Source organism: Onychomys torridus, chromosome 20 (genome assembly GCF_903995425.1).
Source record: "Onychomys torridus chromosome 20, mOncTor1.1, whole genome shotgun sequence".
NCBI lineage: Eukaryota > Metazoa > Chordata > Mammalia > Rodentia > Cricetidae > Onychomys > Onychomys torridus.
In genome coordinates, this window is record NC_050462.1 from 39,320,249 (window position 1) to 39,339,255 (window position 19,007).

General features: G+C 46.4%; 1 protein-coding gene across 1 annotated transcript in view; it reads right to left on the reverse strand.

The window, feature by feature from the left end:
• Positions 1-3,242, reverse strand: part of Hmga2 (high mobility group AT-hook 2) — a 120,385-nt gene extending 117,143 nt beyond the window's left edge. The window contains exons 1-2 of the mRNA XM_036170183.1: positions 2,930-3,242; positions 128-214 (exon numbers count right to left, since the gene is read on the reverse strand). Coding sequence (XP_036026076.1) covers positions 128-214; positions 2,930-3,040 — 198 coding nt within the window. The 5' untranslated portion in view covers positions 3,041-3,242. The remainder of the gene's footprint in view (positions 1-127; positions 215-2,929) is intronic.
• Positions 3,243-19,007: the final 15,765 nt, after the last annotated feature.

Sequence of the window (19,007 nt, forward strand, 5' to 3'; positions counted from 1 at the left end):
TAAATACAGGAATGATGTCTTGGGTTACTCAGCCAGGACCAATCCTGGTGTGTGGATTTAGCATGGGAAAATTACAGGGAGGTCATTGGTAACCGTAGGAGGGAGAGCTTCACTTGAAATTTCTCACCTTCTGAGCTGCTTTGGAAGGGCTCTTGTTTTTGCTGCCTTTCGGTCTTCCCCTGGGTCTCTTAGGAGAGGGCTCACAGGTTGGCTCCTAATTGTAGGGAGGAAAGAAAAGCTGTTGTGACTAGCCCGGCTGAAAGAGATTGACCCTGACTCTGGCTGTGTTTTCTGCCTGTGCTGCTTAACAAGCCTGCTGGAAGTCATTCAGTTCATGCATAGTTGGAGGATGGTGGCACAGCCTTTACAAAAAAAGGGGGGCGGGGGGGGGGGTGTCCGCAGGTAATAACCGTAGTTCGAATCCCAGTGCTCAAAGAGGAAACTACTTTACGTGTGGAAACTGGATTATATTTCGAAATCAAAATGATAGCAAAGCCTGGAGGGGTGGCTTATTCTAGAATGTCACTTGTCTTTCAGGTACAAAGTTTACATGGCTGTGCACTTGGCAACTCACAGAAATAATAAACATTTTATATGACTATCACTACCCAGTGTACTGGGATTTCAAACAACAGAAACAGAACCCAACATCATACAGAGCTGGAAAGATAGATGGACACATTGAAAGGATGGCTTGGAATAACTTCTGTATACCTGTTTCAGGTGGTTTAGGATTCAACCCACACATTCTGAGTGCAATGTTGGAGCGATTATCCAAACTCTTCAGCTCAAAATAATTCCATACCCCCTAAAAATTTCCAAATAATTATGGTAAATCTGAGGTGGGAGGTTTTGCTTGAATTATCTAGATAATTGCTTCAATTCTCCACTTCCTTTTGGAGAGACAGGCATAGTCTCCAGTCGAAATTTAAATATCTTTTTACAAAAATAAACACGTTGTCTTCAATTTTTTTTTTTTTAAAAGACAGTCTTGGGGTGGACGGGAAAGGAAAAGGGGGTGATTCGAGAGGAGTGTAAGTATCTGGGACGGTGAAATTGAAAAGGCCAGTTCACCAGGTACTTCAACGCTTTCCTGTATTGGGTGCTAGGCTAAATAGTCAATACTCCAGCAGTTAAGAAAATGTGATGATTGATACTCTGGGGACGCTGAACATCTCCCCGATGAGTCATCTCCTCTCATTTCATTCAGATTGAGTGTTTAGAATGAGACTAATTACAACTCATGCAAGTTCTCAATGGAAGTTCGAGTTCTACTTTTGAGAGCTTGGGGAAAGGTTTCTTGGAAGCTTCCCTTAGACATTCGCGCCAGTGGGCACTCAGAGCAAACGCATCGGAAACACATTTTTCTTTGTGAGCTCGGCCTTTACTCAAAGGTAAAAAACTCCCGGTCACCTCCGAATCCCTTGGCGTTTTCTTTTAGACTTTTTTTTTTTTTAAACTGGGGGGGGGGGGGGTGCGATTAGTAGAATTCGGAAAAGGTAGGTGGCTGGTTAGGGAAGCCGTAGGGTAGAGCGGAGACTTCCTGGGAGGTGTAAAACAGGGTCCAAATGCACAGTAAAGTGTCACTAAGGGCAGAGCGGGAAAACTCGGAGGCCTCTAGATTGGCTTGTTTCCTCTGATGATTTCAAAAAGGTACACCCTTCGGTTTTTTTTCTAAAACACGATGGCAATCATTCTTCGATTTCCTACCTAGCACCTGGGGGCAACTTGGGACTTTAGGATTGTTTTCCTAACCCTTCTTTTTGCCCGAGGAAAGAGACTGAAGGCAAAAGAGGAAAAATAGAAGTGTTTTTAAAGTCCGGGAAGCGGAGTTTAACTGTTCTCAAGAGTCGGGTCCCTAAGTTTGGAAATTGCTGCAGACTTCTCCCCACACCCCCCAGTCCCCGGCCCTGGGCGCTGCGCACAGCTCTGCCATAGCCGGCTGCACGCTTAATTGGTTGCATCCGCAGACAAAACCCTCCACTCCGCGGGGTCCTGGGTGCCCCTCGACCGTCTCCTCCCAGCCCCCAGCTATTCGCCCACGAGGACGCTAAACATTCTGCTGCTCTGAAGCGCGGGATCCAGGAGCCGAAGCAGGGACCCGGCTCTTGGCGGGGAAGCGATCCTAGCTACCGGGCACTCCCGTGGACTCTCCCTCCAAAGCTCACTGGGCGCAGCGCGTTTCCCGGTCCCTCGGGGACCTGAGATCCCCGGGCTCCCTTCCCTGCCAGCTCCCGCGGCTGCAACTCGGCAGGCGTTTAAAGATCCTCCTTTGGAGGAGCAGCGGGCAGGCAGTCGGCTCCGCACGCGTTCTTTGTCGGGAGGGCGCGAGCCTTGGGCTATGGAGTGTGGGGAGGGCACCGAGGGGACAGCCGCTTTGCACCAGCCTCCTGCGAGCAGGCAGCGCCGAGACGCTGGAGAAAGCCGCGGGGTCTCGGAGCCTCCGACCCACCGAAGTCCCCAGCCCCCTGAACGCCCCAATCCCTAGCCAGCCCTCTGGCTGAACAGTTGCAAAAGCGGCTGACAAAGCAATGCTTTTTTAAGTCTGTGGGACCCCAGAAACTCACTGTCGTCCCCCCCCCCCCCTTCAGCCACGCCGCGCTGCTCCGGGGCTGCGCACAATAGCGAAAGTCCCGGTACGCGCGCCTCGCGCGACCCCACCTCCCGCCGGGTGGCTGCGGAGGGCAGCGGACCCCCCACCTCCCGGAGCCGTGGGGGCGCGGGCACCCGGGAGCTTGCACCGCGCACTCGCCGGTGGGGGGAATTGATCTCCCGCCCACCTACACCCCGGGGCTTGGCGGGCAGGCTTGCGCCGCCCTGGTCGCTGCGCTCCCGCGCTCCGGTCGCCCGGCTTGTCGCGGGGGGGGGGGCCCCGGGGGCAGAGGCGTCGCGGGTGGGCTGAGTGTCCCCTCCGCGCCGGCGTACTGACTTGCTGCTGCTTCCTGGGTCGGCCGCGTCCCCGCTTCTGCGGCGCCGGGGCGGCAGGTTGTCCCTGGGCTGAAGTGGACGGCTGCCCGGCGCCTTCACCGCGTGCGCTCATCCTTGCCTCCCGCCGACGTTACCGCTGCCTCCGCCGCTACCGCCGCTCGCAGCCGCTCGCCCTTCGCCGCCCCGGATCCGCCCAGCACCTTTCGGGGAGACGGGATGAAGGAGGCTGGAGAAGGCAGGGGCGACGGGAGCTGGCGGAGCTGGCGCGCGCCGAGGGCTGCTGCTGCTTAGGCTGCCGCCGCTGCCACCATCAACACCGGACGTCCAGCGGCTGCCAAAAAGAGAGAGAGGGGAGGAGGAGGAGGAGGAGGAGGAGGAGGAGGAGGAGGAGGAGGAGGAGGAGGAGGAGGAGGAGGAGGCGCTGCGGGCGGTGGGTGGCGGAGGTGGAGGTGGAGGTAGCGAGAGGAGGCGGGAAGCAGAGAAGGAGAGTTGAAGGTGGAGAAGGCTCCTCTCTCCGCTAAGGATCGGGAGTTGCGGGCACTTGGGACCGTTTGGCAGCGGCTTGGAAAGGGAGACTTGGAGTGAATTGTGTCCCTTGCAACGTTAGGCGGGGAAAGAATTCCTCCTCCTCTCCCCCACCCTACAGAGAGGGGGAGAGAGAGAGAGAGAGAGAGAGAGAGAGAGAGAGAGAGAGAGAGAGATTGGAGGGAGAGCGAGATTGGGAGACAGAGACTGGAGAGACAGAGACAGAGACACAGAGAGGCAGAGACAGAGAGACTGACTCTTGAGCGGTCAGAAGGCAGGGAAAGGATGGGAAGGTTCTGCCCGGATCAGGGTAAGGCGCACAGCTCAACTCCAGCAAGGAACAGAGCAGTGGGTGGCACCGCACCTCCTCGGGTGGCGGGGACAGGCGGCGGCGGCGGCGGCGGCGGCGGCGGCAGCCCTGCAGTGTCGTGGGGGAAACAAGCTGCTGGCCTCTGAGTTCTGCACCCGGTGCGTGCTGCCGGGCTTGGAAGTTTTCAGAGTTCCTGCCCAGGATTCAAGAGCGAGGAGTGTGTGCGCGCGCGCGCGCGTGTGTGTGCATGTGTGTGTGTGTGCCTATGTGTGTGTGTGTGTGTGTGTGCGCGCGCGCGCGGGCTTGCGGAGGGGGGGCGGGAGGGGGGCGACTGCCCACCTCTGGTCGTGGGCGGATAAAGGGGAGGGGGCTGCAGGAGAGGAGTTGGGGGAGGCTGGGCGGACCGCCGAGCCGAGGCGCCTGGCCGCCCGCCAGAGGCAGCGTTCGAAACACAACTGCCTTGGCGGCGGCGGCGGCGGCGCCCGAGTGCCACCCGGAGCCCCGGCTCACGTGCTCCCGCCGGCGGTGGGGTTAAAGAGACAGGGCCTCGGCTCTCCAGCCCGGCTCGCCTCCAATCTAGTCCCTTTCGCCGTCCGAGGTCACCTACCCCAGGGCGGTTGTCCTGGGAAGGCGAGAGAAAAGGATTGTCTCAAAGCCACCTTAGGGAACGTGGCCTCTACCTGCTCTTCCGCCGAGCGGAACCTGAAGGTGGCCGGAAGCATCCCCGGGCCAACCGCCGCCGCCGCCGCCGCCGCCGCCGCCTTCTAGTTCAGCCCCGGGGAAGGGGCGACCAAGGAGTCGGCAGAGCGCGCCCCGAGACAGCCTCGCTCCAATTGAGAGGTGCCCTCTCACCCCAGAGCGCGCCGGCCGGTGCCCAAACACAGCATGCACAAAGATACATGCGCCCACGCGTGTGATCTCACGCACACTTGCACGCAGATGCACGTGCACACAGCCACACTCCACTGGGAAACTCGCATGCTAACAAACGCGTGCTTACGCACACTTCCAGGCACACGAATGGCCCCGCGAGCACATTCGCAACAAATGCGCACATTTGCACACTGCACACAGGAACGCCAAGCGCGCCAGCTTCTGCATCGGGCTTTTTAATTCCTCCGGGAATGGCTACTGGAGCTGGCGCTGCACACCCATCTTCGGACACCCACAGAGCATAGAGATCTTATAGATTCTTTTCCCCACGATTGCCTAACTTCCTTTAGTTTACCTTCATTTAACCTTTTTCTTCAGAATTCCTTTCTGCCAAGTCCTAATTTTATAGCCTGGGCTGTGTTCTGGGTTATGTGAACACCAACATGACCACAGTCAGTTTTTTAAAGGTTGAGAATGTTCTCAAATGTACCTCTTTTTCATCCTTGAATAACACAAAACTGAAAGAGAAAAAAAAAAAATCTTAGGTTCAGATTTTCACACATCACATCCAAAATTGTCTTGGATCGACTCCAAAATAAAGACGATCACCCAAGGAAGAATTTTTTTTTTTTCTTACAAAGACGCAGACCACCGTGGAATAAAAATGCCTACTCTGCTGCCATAAGCCGTGAGCTAGGCTCTGCCACGTTCCGCAGTACTTGAGGAGCGTGTAAATGTCTGCCTGGGCGCGACAGTGCTGATTGGTCGGCGTTGCCATTTTAAATCCATTTCTAGCTGCCCTTTGCAGAGTTGGGACACTTCTCTGTACATTGAGTGCTCTGCAGGAACCCGGGGCTGGCGGTGGGTCTGGGAATGCTTAGCTCTGATGGAGAGGAAGAGCCCCCATACCTCCAGATGGAGCCCAGCCACTGAATAGCACGGGGCGGGGGGGGGGGGGGGGGGGGGGGTAGAGGGGGTCTAACAGGCACCAAAGGTTTTGTCAGGGCTTGGCTGAAAGATGGTATCTTCATCAAAGGGACTGAAATTTCACCTTCTAACAAGTGCATTGACATTTCCTAGCTGCCACGTTTGCGTGTGTGTGTGTGTGTGTGTGTGTGTGTGTGTGTGTGTGAGTGTGATGGCATTCTTACACTTTGGTGCGTGCATTTTACATATGTGAATAAAACGGGCTTCTGTTTTTGTTCTTGTTTAGTTGCGATCTGCCAGAAGGGGATAGATTTAGACAGAAGTCACTCAGGATTTCAGCCAGCTAATTTTATACTGGGAATCCCATTATCTCCCTGGATTTTTGTTCGTTTGTTTGTTAATTCACAGAAGCTAGCAAGCAGAAGATTTCACCTTGTGTGTGTTTGGGGGTGGTGGGGATAGTGTTTGTTTTTGTCTTTCGTGTGTGTGTGTGTGTGTGTGTGTGTGTGTGTATGTGTGTCTGTGTGTGATTTTTTTTCATTAACCGAGAATCTAAGAGAAACACATAAAAGTTGGGAAATCGAGACAGTTATTTTCATTCCATTTTGTTCTCAGAATTGAGCCTTTTTGAGTTCATAGAGACAAGGATAGAAACAAGTTTTGTGATAGGTTTTATCTAAGTTAGCCTTATACATTGCCATCCTTGGGTGCCTATAATCCTTTCAAGTTGCTGCATATTATTAATTTTTGCAGGCAAAGCATAAGATTTTGTTTTCGTTTTGAAAATTATTAATACTTTTATTATTGAAGTATTATCTTTATCTGGTCTTTTAATTAAGCTCAATGCTTATATTTTCTTCTTAAGGAAACATTTTCCTCATTCACATTTGAGAAGTGTAATTCCCAGATTTAAGTTTCTCAATCACTTATTCCTTCTTCCATATCTTGCTATGTAGTATTTACTCATCACAGCTTAAGCTTTTCCCATTCTAATACAAGATTATGCCAAGTGGTTTCTGCCCACATTAAATTGTTCCCTTTCTTCTTCATCTGCTATCAAATCAAACTTTAGCACATCGGCAAACTTTAGCACATCGGCTGTATATGTCAACAAACTTTCTATTGACCTGTGACTCGTGATTTAGATTAGTGTTTAGATTAGGTGCACACAATAATTGTTGGTAAAATCAAAAGAGTGGACCCAGAACACCATTTAAAAACAATAAATAGATTAAGATAGAAAAATTGGGACCAAATCCTTCCCATTAAATTCTCTGCACAAACATAGAATTGCTTTAAGAGCCTCAGCCCCATGCTTTAGAAATTGGGATGCAGCCAGGTGGCGCATGCCTTTAATCCCAGCACTCGGGAGGCAGAGGCAGGTGGATCTCAGCGAGTTCGAGGCCAGCCTGGTCTACAGAGTGAGATCCAGGACATCTAGGGCTACACAGAGAAATGCAGTCTTGAAAAAGAAAACAACACAAACAAACAAAAAAACAAAAGGAAGAAAGAAAAAAAGAAAGGAAGGAAGAAAAGAAGAAGGAAGGAAGGAAAGAATTGTGGTGCTCAGAAGTCAGGATGGTAGGATGTAGCAGGCAGAATCATTTTTGTTAGTGCTATACTTGATACAAGGTACATCTTTAATTGATAGGCAGTCCTTGCTCATTATGGGTCACAATGAGACACTTTTAACTGCAACTGACTTGGACGGTTGGAGATCTGGATTCATTTAAACACTCTCTTGATGGTGTGATGCTTCCTTAGTCCTCTCTACTCTCTGTATGCCAGTGATCTGGTTTGTAAATCAGATGCTCAGGTTCTTCCAACACACTGTGAGACACGTGTGATAGATACCTCGTTTTCTCCTTTTGTAGTAACTGTATGGAAATTGTGTGTATAATCCCCAAAGGCAGGCAGCACTTCCATGACCCTACTTATTTTTATCTTGCTATTTTTATCTAGGTGTTACTTGATTCACAGCAAACTTTTGGTAATTATTATTAAGGGATTACTATGACAAAGGTAATTTTAACAAAGTTGCAACTCTATTAAATGTACCACACGGGGTAAGAAAAGTATCCTGTAATAAACATCTTCAATATTCTTTTTTGTTTGTTTGTTTGTTTGTTTGTTTTTGTTTTTCGAGACAGGGTTTCTCTATGTAGCTTTGCGCCTTTCTTGAATCTCACTCTATAGCTCAGGCTGGCCTCGAATTCACAAAGATCCACCTGGCTCTGCCTCCTAAGTGCTGGGATTAAAGGTGTGCGCCACCACCACCCAGCTGCAACATTCTTTTGACTAAAGGAAGATTCATTTGTGATAAGGAGGTCAAAACTTCTAAGCTTCACCCAACATATTATGTTTACATTTTAATATAGTCACTTCAAAAATAGCTTATAGATTTTTTCTTCATAACTTAATGAATTCATTGTGGATGTATTTTAATATATGGAATTATTATAACCAGGTATTTTGAAAATGACTTTGTACATGGTCACAACAGTATAACTAATATCTACTAAATGGAATTTTGTGCATATGTAAATTTACTTAGAAACAGTACAGTGTAACGTACATAGTCTTGCCTTTAGAGGCTTGCATCATAATTTGGCTGAAAAACATTTCAAATGTTTAAGATGAGCTTGTTTGCACAGCTCAAGCCCAATTGTGTTTCTTCATGTGTAGTATTAGGTGAGATGTAAGAAAGATGACCACTGCAATGAAGGACTAATTACCACAAAGTCAGGCTTCTGTTGGTGCTGATGGAGTGCATTGTTTGGATCAATCCCCTTCTCCTAAGGTAGGAAAATTACCAAGCAAAATACATTTGTTCTTTCAACAAAGGTTGGGGTTTAGTGAATTGAATGTATATTGGCTTGGTTTTACAGAAACGTCACCTATGATTCTCCCAGGATTCAGAGATATAATTTACCCAGAATTAAAGGATCTTTTTAAAAACAACTTTGGAGCGCATAGTGTGTTAAATACTCAGTGTTTACCCTCTATATAGTTCATAGTTCCCTCAAAATCTGTTTTACTGAGTGCCCGATATGTGCTATTGGCCAAAGTCATGGGAAGAAAATAGAATTTTCTGTCTCATCTGAACAAACGGAGTTAGAGACTCAAAGTACAAGGAAGATGTGACCCAATATTGCAAGTCTGAGGTTTGAGGGATTATATGACAGGAATGTGAGTGGTATTTAGGAGCTGGGGACAGCTTTAGACTCATCGCCAGCAAGGAAACACTGATCACTGTAGTTGGAATTTCTTTTCAGCCACCATCCCCAAATAATGACATGGAAACTTATTATTAATTATGAAAGCTTGGCTGTGTTCTTAACCTTGTTCCTAAGCCACTCTTAAAACTTAAATTAACCTGCTTCTGTTAATCTACATCTTACCACACACCTTTTTACCTCTCTTTCATGCTGTACCTCTGACTTTCTCATTGTCTTGCTGGTGTATCTCTGCCTTTCTTCTTCCCAGAGTTCCTCTCTCTCCCCAGAAGTCCTGCCTATTCTCTCCTGCCTAGCCATTGGCCATTTAGCTCTTTATTAGACCAATCAGAAGGTGCCTTGGCAGAGACACATCTTCACAGTGTACAAAAAGATTATCCCCCACCAGACCATTGTTCTCCAACAGGGTTCTTCAAACAGGAGGTAGTCCATTCTTCCAACAGCAAGAATGAGTTTGAAAGCATACCCAAGTCTTCCGGCACCTTGCTGTCACAGGGTCCTCAGCCATTGGATAACTGATTTCTGCCTTACAAAGCCGTGAGCTAATCACTCACATGTAAGCCAGTGAGGGGTTTTGCTTGTTGTACCACAAAGGAGAATTAAAGCAAAGCAATTTGGTCCCAGAGGCTTCCCCTCCTTCCTCCCTTCCATCAGCTCTTCAGAACAGTTGCTCCAACATCTGTTTTGAGCTGCATGTCCTGCAGTAATGCCCACTCCTCCCAAGACATTATGTTTCTTGGAGCCTGTAGGGAAGCAGTGGCCAGAAAGAGTTCACTGTCTTAATTTGCTTTCTGCCTCTCCCAGCCTCACCTCCGTGTCTCTTTATTCTTAAATAAGCTATAAATATGAATCTCAGACTTGGAGTCTATTATGAATGACCCAGACTAAGGCACCCAGAAATTTAATCTCAACATCATCTATGGAGCTTTTAAAATATGCTGGTGTCAGGCATGGTGGCGCACGCCTTTCATCCCAGCACTCCAGAGGCAGAGGCAGGAGAATCTCTGTAAGTTTGAGGCCAGCCTGGTCTACAGAGTGAGTTCCAGGACAGGTGGAGGTACATAGTGAGACCTTGTCTCAAAAAACAAAAACAAAGGCCATACTGGTAACATTTTTACCCCTCTCACCAAGTGTGGAATGTCACCCACCCTTATCTCCTAGAATAAGTGACTAGTTTATTCTAGTCACTTAGAATCTAGTGACTGAATCCAGTGACTAAATAAAAGGCTGTAAAACCAAGGCGTCCGTAACTCTGGGAGCCAGGTAAAACAAGGCTAGAACAGTGCACTCTTACTTGAAGTCAATCTCTCTCCTCCTCTCTCTCAATACACCTCGGAATCCCTGCGGCAAAACATGAGAAGCTGAGTTGGAGCCGCCATGCTGGAGAGATCATGGGAGGGGGAGGAGAAAGGACAGGAGGGAGAAATCAGCTTTACCTGCTCCTGGGTGTTTATCTTCCCATCAAGTCTTCTACATCTTCCCAATCCCTGCGTTGAAAGCAACCCAGACTGATGGGGATTGGGACATGAGAGCAGAGGGATGAGCTCTCCTCACTTACTTTACATACATGCATATGTGTATATTACGCATATATATATATATATATATATATATATATATATATATATATATTCACACATACATATATACACTTACTATACACGCATACATGCATATGCATGTACATAATTTTTGTTTAAAAACTATGTTTTGGGATGGATCACTAGGCATCGAATCTGACCCATCATTGTCCCTCAAAAACCAGATTTGAGCCCAACAGTCGTGGCTCATGCCTTTAATCCCAGCACTCAGGAGGCAGAGGCAGGGGAATCTCCGAGTCTGAGGCTTAGCCAAGTCTACAAAATGAGTTCCAAGACGGCCATGGTTATACAGAGAATTCCCGCCCTGAAAAAACACAACCAAAAAAACTAGATTTGATAGACATATCTTTCTAGTTAGTATTTCCAAAGGGGAATGAATAGATAGATAGAGAGATAGAGAGAGAGAGAGAGAGAGAGAGAGAGAGAGAGAGAGAGAGAGAGATCTGGGATTTCACACAGCCAGGAGCCAGGGTAAGTCCCTTCCACTCCAGTCCTCATCTCTATAGTTCTGCCTTCTGGACATTTCTTTCATGGTCTGCTGTTGTCAGAGCTCTCCATTCACTTTTATGTGGCTGTGTTATCAGTGTCCCTGATCTAGCCTTCACTCTCATCCTTTGTAAGTCCACTCTCATGTCATTTCTACAAGAGTATCTTTTTAATAATTTGCTGTTGTTCGTTTTGATACAGGGTCTCGCTGGGTAGCACAGGCTAGCCTTCAGCTCTTGTGTTTCTCTTCCTCAATCATGCTCTGTTGCATTTGGCTTCAGTGAATTTTTCTTCTTGTTTTGTTTTGTTTTGTTTTTTAAAATCACAAATGTACCAGAAAATGCATTAAAGGAAATATATGTGATAGAAAAGTAAAGGGAAAAAAATCCCTGTTAGTCTATCACTCTGAGATAATTCTAAAACATGTTAGCCTCTCTAGAATTAGGTGAACAAATACAAGTTCATACTGCATGTCTGAAAACATAACCTGTTTTCAACTAGATAAGATGTTGTACATGTTTTTCAGATTAATAAATATTCATCTACAACATCGCTTCTAACAGCTCCGTTGTATATATCCTAATTTCCATATAAAACAGAACATATAGAACACAGCACCTGGAATTAAGTAAGCATTTAATAGAAGTGTTTATGACATCCTCGTGGAGAGCTAAAGAAATATGTCTGTGTTGTTGTACATTCCTTTGTGCTGACACCGACTTCAAAGGTGGTCTCTTCTATCAGCGTCCCAGTATAATTTTCAAATTTTGAGACGTCCTCGAGGCAGAAAGGACCACTCACTCTACCAATGCTCAAATTAAAAGTCAAGGCTCTCTCAACCAACCATAATACAATCTAAGAAAAGCAATGTAGAGTATATTATTGGTTTTGAAGGGCGGGGGAAGTCAGCATGCCAGCACTGGGCAGAAAAAAAAAAAAGACCTAAAAAACAATGTCTGTGATTACACCTAAGACTGAAAAGCAGATGTTTGGAAGATCCTAATGTGTATTTCTTTCACACGGACATGGGGTCTACCAAAAGGACATCCCTGGTGATGACATGGACATACGACCAGCTGTAAAACTCTGTGTCTGATGGTTCCTTGGAGGTCATGGGGGGGGGGGGGGCAGAGGCAGAAGTCTTCGAGAAGTGCTTTTGCAAAAGCCCTCTGAATAGATGATTCTGAGGGGAAGGTTCTCACAGTGTCCTTAGATCTCTTCCTCATTGTCTCTTCGTTTCCAGACAGGAATGTAAACAAGATACGCAAAGCCCCAGAAGCCATCTCTAAGATTATGAAGCAGCTACACACCAAGACTAGTAGAGAAGAGATATGGAAAGGCTATGTTGTCCTGTTTACTTGTGAGGTTAGTATCCCAGCCTGGACCTCTGACCTCTACACTGGATTTATGGGCAATGACTCTGATCTTGTTTGAGCCACATCTAAATTCTCATGGAACTCCCAGTCTCTGTCAGGTACAGCTGCATGTAATTGCTCATTGACAGATTCAGTCACTGCATGATTGGCATAAGTTATAACAAGGTTGTTTTTTCCTTCCCTTTAACTCCTACATTTTATTTTAGAGAAGTCTGTGTACACAGCTTCTCAGTCATGGACACTGGTACCAGTTACATTTTTCAGAATCTGTGTTAATGAATTGTTAGCAACAGAGTTTACCCAAAGCCCCAGTGACAATAATGGACATTCTCTTATTTTGTTTTTCCAAAGATGTGAGATTGTTTCAGCCACTGTAGTTTCCTGCAGAATAGTTTCCCCTGTCCTAAAATTCGCTTTGATCTACCTGGTCATTCCTCTCTCCCCAGTAACTCATGGCAATTGTCTCCTCAGCTTTGGTTTTTCTAGGTTTTCAGATTTTCTTCTACTATTTACAGGCATCTAAGATGTTCTCATGTCTTTTCATGGCTTGGAAATGCTGCATACTGATCCATTGTCTGGACCAGTGGTTTTCAACCGTCTTAATGTTGCGATCCTTTGATACAGAGTTCCTCATGGTGTGGCAATCCCTGACTAAACATAAGATTCTTTTGCTGCTACTTCATAACTGTAATTTTGCTACTGTTACGAGTCACAATGTAAATACTGATATGCAGGATATCTGATATACTGCTCGCAAAGAGGTCATAACCCACAGGTTGAGAACCACTGGTCTAGAGGCACACACGTTTGATCCTTTTGCGGACTCAAGAGTATCTTTTTTGCTTAAAGCTTGGGCAGTTATGAATACCAGTGCTTATTTTATTCACTGTTCTGGTGCCGTGAAGAGACACCACAACCAAGGTAACTCTTAGAAAAGGAAGCCTTGGGGTTGGGGATTTAGCTCAGTGGTAGAGCGCTTGCCTAGCAAGCGCAAGGCCCTGGGTTCGGTCCTCAGCTCTGGCAAAGTAAATAAATAAACAAACAAATAAATAAATAAATAAATAAATAAATAAATAAATAAATGGAAGCATTTAATTGGGGGCTTGCATGCAGTTTCAGAGGCTTAGTTTATTATCATTGTGGTGAGCACGGCATCATGGAAGACACTGGAGCAGTAGTTGATATCCAGAGGCAAAGAGAGAGAGAGAGAGAGAGAGAGAGAGAGAGAGAGAGAGAGAGATCGATCCTGGGCCTTGAATGGGCCATTGAAAATCCAGTGACACACTTCCTCCAACAAAGCCACACCTCCTAAACCTTCTAATCCCATCAAAAAGTTCCACTCCCTGGGGACTAAGCATTCAAATATAGGAGCCTATGGGGGCCATGCTTATTCAAACCACCACATTCCACTCCCTGGGCCACATCATGATGCCAAATGCATTTAATCTAACCTCAAAAGTCTCCATGGTGTTTCACAGTCTCAGCACTTGAAAAATCAGAAGTCCAGAGACTCAGGGCAATCTCTTAACTGTAACTAACCTCTGGAAAATCAAAATCAAAAAAGCAGATCACCTACTTCCAGCATGCACTGGCATGGAATAAGCATTACCATTCCAAATGGAAGGAAAGGGGGAGTAATGAGGGAATAATGTCACAAAGCGAGACCAAAAGCCAGCAGGGAAAACTGGGAATTCTGTTTCCACGTGTGATGTCTAAGTGCTCTGTTGTAACACACTTCTCTCTCCTGGGCTGTTTCCACTCCCTGTTATCAGCTTTCCTTGGCGGGCATCCCATGACTCTGGCATCTCCAACATCTTGGGGTCTGTACCACAATCCAGGCCTCACCCTCGTAGCTTTACATAATGGCCTCTCTGGGCCTCCATGAAGGGTCCCCCTTGACACATAGCTGGTCCCAGTGGCTTTCCTTAGCTGTGGAGGAATATTCCACAATCCCTCCTTTGTAGGACCGCTGTGGCCAAAGCTACCAAGTTCTTCTGCTTGCTGGGGCTGGAACTTGGTCCCCTCCTTCAGTTACATTTGCATTAGCTTTCCTTTGTTGGTGGTTTTCCTTTCCTGATTAAGCTTTCCTTTAATTCCTTTCTACAGGTTGGAAGCCCAGCTGGAACCAGAGGTCACCACTGCCTTTATGCCCTTTAGCATTAGGCTTTTAAAACAACAACAACAACAACAATATTTTATCTCCTTTAGCACAGGACTTGGCTCCAACAAAACATTCCCTGCTACCCTCTTTCTCCTCAAACTGTACAGTTGGCATTTTTTTCTTGCTCTGTTTGCTCCTTTTCATTGTAGATTGGCATCAGAGTGACCACTGATAACCAACCACAGGACACAGTCAATACTAGGCTATCTTGAAATCTCCTCTACCTATGCTATTAGTCTAAAGCTCTTCAATGTAGCCTCAGGCTGATTTTTTAGGACAAGGGCCCAAAGTACCCACATTCTTTGTCAAAATATCCCAAGGATGGTTTCTAGGTTACATGCAAATATTCTTCCCCTCTGAAACCTCTTGTCTTAATTAGGGTCTCTATTGCTGTGAAGAGACACCATGACCACAACAATTCTTATAAAGGAAAAGACTTATTTGGGGCTGGCTTATAGTTTCAGAGGTTTAGTCCATTATCACCATGCTGGGAAGCAGGATGGCATTCAGGCAGACATGGTGCTGGAGAAGAAGCTATGCCTTGATCTGCAGGAAGCAAAAGGAGACTATCCCACCAGGCATGGCTGAGCATATAGGAGACCTCAAAGCCCACCACGATAGTGACACACTTCCTCCAACAAGACCACACCTACTCCAACAGGCCACCCCACCTGACAGTGCTATTCCCTATGGCCAAGCATTCAAATACTTGAGTCTATGGGGGCCATTCCTATTCAAACCACTGCACCTCTTGCCCTGCACCCCAATACTCCACATCACCCTCAGCACCACTGTTTCCCATGCTCCTACCAGGATGGTCCAGTAAGTCTTGTTTAAAGCATTCAACTACTTTTCTAGTCCCAAGTCCCACAGTCTTTCATATTTCTCCAAACACTGTGGTTAGGCCCGTCACAACAATACACACACACACACACACACACACACACACACACACACACACCCAGTCTGGTACCAATTTCTGTCATAGTCAGTGTTCTATTGCTGTGAAGAGACACTATGACCAAGGCAACTCTTATAAAAAAAGAAGCATTTGATTAGGCACGCACTTACCGATCTGCAGGGTGTTGACCCACAAACCCCACAGCACCCCCTACCCAGAGTTTTCTTGAGTGTGAGCAGCAGGAAATATTACACAGACGGATGTATTGTGCGGAGATAAACAGATAGAAAATTCAGGATAGCCTTGAGGGGGCCTGGAACCTATTCCAAGGAGTCTTGACTGTGTCTGCCCTAAGGGATTTATAGCAATGCCAAGGGGTGGAGCAAAAGACCGCCCCCTCCCTCCCTCCTGCCCCGCCGACCCCCCATCACAGCCAAGTGCAGAGCATCTCAGACACTCAGGCCTGTGGTCCTAATCATCCTCTCTATGCCCACCTGCTGGGCAAAGCCACAAGGACTCTGAAAATGTGCTCCCACACCCATCTCTCCAGCCCTCTGCATTTATTTGGAGACAGAGTCTCCCTTAGTTGTACAGCTAGTCTTGAAATCACCTTAGAGGTCCCAACATGCTTTGAATCCTCCTACCTTAGCCTCCCAAGTTGTTGGGATGACAGATCTGTACCTTCAGTTTCAGGAGAATATGGGAGCATACGTGAGTTTTCCCTTTGATACCTAAGGGAAGTGTTAGAAGAAAATCAAATTTATCCTCTGGAAATTCTTAAATAAAATCATCATGGTTTAAATGATGAATGGTCCCCATAGGCTCGGGTATTTGAATACCTGGTTCCCTCCCTGTTGGTGGCGCCGTTTGGGGAGGTTTAAGAGGTAAGGGCCTTGTTGGTGGAAGGCCATCAGTGGGGGTAGGCTTTGAGAAGGTTGTAGCCACTGCATGCTTCCAAATTGCATTCTCTGTTTCTTGTTGAGGTTAAGGATGTAAGCTCTCAGCTTCCTGTTCCTGTCACATGGCTGCTACTTGCTGCTGTGCGCCACCCCCCATTTCCGACCCCCCCACCCCCCACCGTGAACTTTTATTTCTCTGAAATCAAGACCCCAAATATACTCTTCGTTGGTTGCCTTGGGCATGGCGTTTTAACACAGCAACAGAAAAGTAAGTAATAAAATCCTCTCCCATAGACAGTTGGCCGTTTGTACTAAGAGTTCCATGTCCTGCCATTCAACCAATAACTAATCTGAATTTTTTTATCTGCACAGAATATGTACAGACTTTCTTTTTGTCACTATTCCTTAAGCGATACAGTGTAACAACTAGGCAAATATTTAGAGAGTAGCTGTATTGTATCGGGAATTATTATGATAAGCAGTATAGAGATGCTTTGAGAATATTAGAGGTTTTGACAGGTCTTATACACTATTTTATAAGGAAGTTGAGCATCAGCAGATTTTGTCATCTACAAGAAGTTCTTTGCAGATACCAAGAGGCAACTGTGTGAATCATAGGTGAATATTGCCTATTTCAAGTGTAATAAATGCATCATCGCCAAAGAAACATTTGTCCATTTGTTGTAAAGTGTCCATCAACAACTAGAACATATTCTAGTTCTAGGAAGTAGCACTAAGTAGTAAACAGGATGTAGCACTAAACAGTAAACAGGAAGTAATGATAAGGAAATAGTACTAAGTAGTAAATAGGAAATAATGATAACCGAGAATAATGATTGAGCATCCATTTCACGTCAAGCCTTGCTCTGGAGAACAGCCAAAGGCTGGAGAGGAACAAAGAGAGAAAGAGGGGGATGAAAACCCGTCAGAGCAGGATGTGGGTTCCCACTTGAAAAAGTTGAAAAAGTAGCCAGAGTTCCATATATACAAGTCAGTATAAGGGAAAGCAGAAAAAAGAATAACTATCAATTATGTGTTGAGTGTGGAGGACATGGTAGACTACTTGTGGGTAATGGTCCTCAAGAGGGTCTTGAAGAGCAGCTAGACACAGAGGTGGGGCAATGGGATTTTAAGCAAAGGGAGCGTTATGAGAAAAAGTTGCTGAAATGAAAACCTGAAACCGTGCACCAGAGAGGTTTTATTTTCTGTCAGGCAGATGGCAGCTGGAAGCGATTCCCTGCAGATGGTTCTTGTGGAGCTGAAATGCATAAGGCTAAGTAGTGAGATCTTACAAGTTTATAGGCACAAAAGAGAAGTGTTGAGGTAACACATACGAATAACGCTGAAGAGCTGTGGTCACCAGAGAACGGGAGGAATAGAGGGAGGAAGCCATGCTGAGGACCTGGGCACAAGTCAGAGCCCTTGAAGAGGAGCTGTAATAATAGGAACCCAGGCTAGGAAAACATGTGACCAGTGTCAGTGAGGAGACTCCAGAGAAGGGACAAGGTGAAAGGAAGTAGTACCCTGACCTCTTCATGTGTCTACTTCGAATTCTTAGGTCATGCTTCCCATTGCTCAAACTCAAAGATAGGCACAGTCAAGGTACCTTGGGCGACTGAGGACACCAGCAAAAGTGTAGGACAGAACAGCATAGAAGGGTGAGTGTGGAAAAATGTCCTCCAGACATGGTATGGCTGTGGCTGTCTTGAAATTAGAATTGTGATTACCTACAGAAGAACCTCAAGATAGGACTAGCCTACCTAACATTCTTTAATGGAGGAGGGACCCAGGACGAGCTCAGGAGACATGTGAAGACCTTTTTCTTCCCAGGGATACTTAAGTGATTAATAAGTGCTCCAGGGAGAATGCTTTTTAGTGGCATAGCCATCTGTAAGTGAGTTGCCTATGGCACTGTGGGTAACTTCTTACCCATGCTCCTATAAATGACCTCAATTACACTCATGACTTCACCAAGATAAACTTGTGTGGAACTGTTTCTACTGCGTGTCGCTGGTGGCCCTCCCTTAGCTAAGCAGATGTTTGTTCAAACCTCCCCAGGAAAGGGGAACTCAGTAACGAAGAATAGATCTGAGGTGGGTCGCCCATGAGGGATCAAAGATTAAAAATTTGCAGAAATGTTAAATACCATACTAAGGAATTTATCGATTACCTGGTGGGAAATTTAAAGGTAGTGATGTCATATCAACAAGAATGTAACATCCAGTGGACCCTTAGTAGGACCGAAATCCATGAGTGTCCCTGTCTGCCTTCCTTCTTCCATGCTGTGCCCAAGTTCTTAGCCTCACTTATAAAATATGGCCACTCCACCTCGGGTTCACCAACCATGTGAAAGACAAAACGTGAGCAAAATAAGGAAAACAGCCTTGCCCAGAAATCCACATCAGATTTCCACAAGGTCAGTCTTAGCTCCAGAAAAAAGAGGCTGCAAAAATCAAATCAAACAAAATGTTGTACTGCTCTGAATCCAATCACTTGGGACTTGTTTATTGAGACAGGACCTCACTATACAAGTCTGAGTGATCTTCAACTCACAATGTAGCCCAGACTAGTTCTGACCTTATGATCCTCGTGCCTTAACCTTATGAGCATTGGGATTCCAGCAGTGTGCCTGACCCAGAATCAGTCACTTAAATTTTTCTTCATATTTATGTGTGCACGTGTTCACATGTTTGGGGTACACTTGTGTGTGCAGATGGGTCTGTGCACAAGCCTGTGGAAACCTGAGATTGATGCTGGATAATTTCCCTATGGCCCTCCACATTT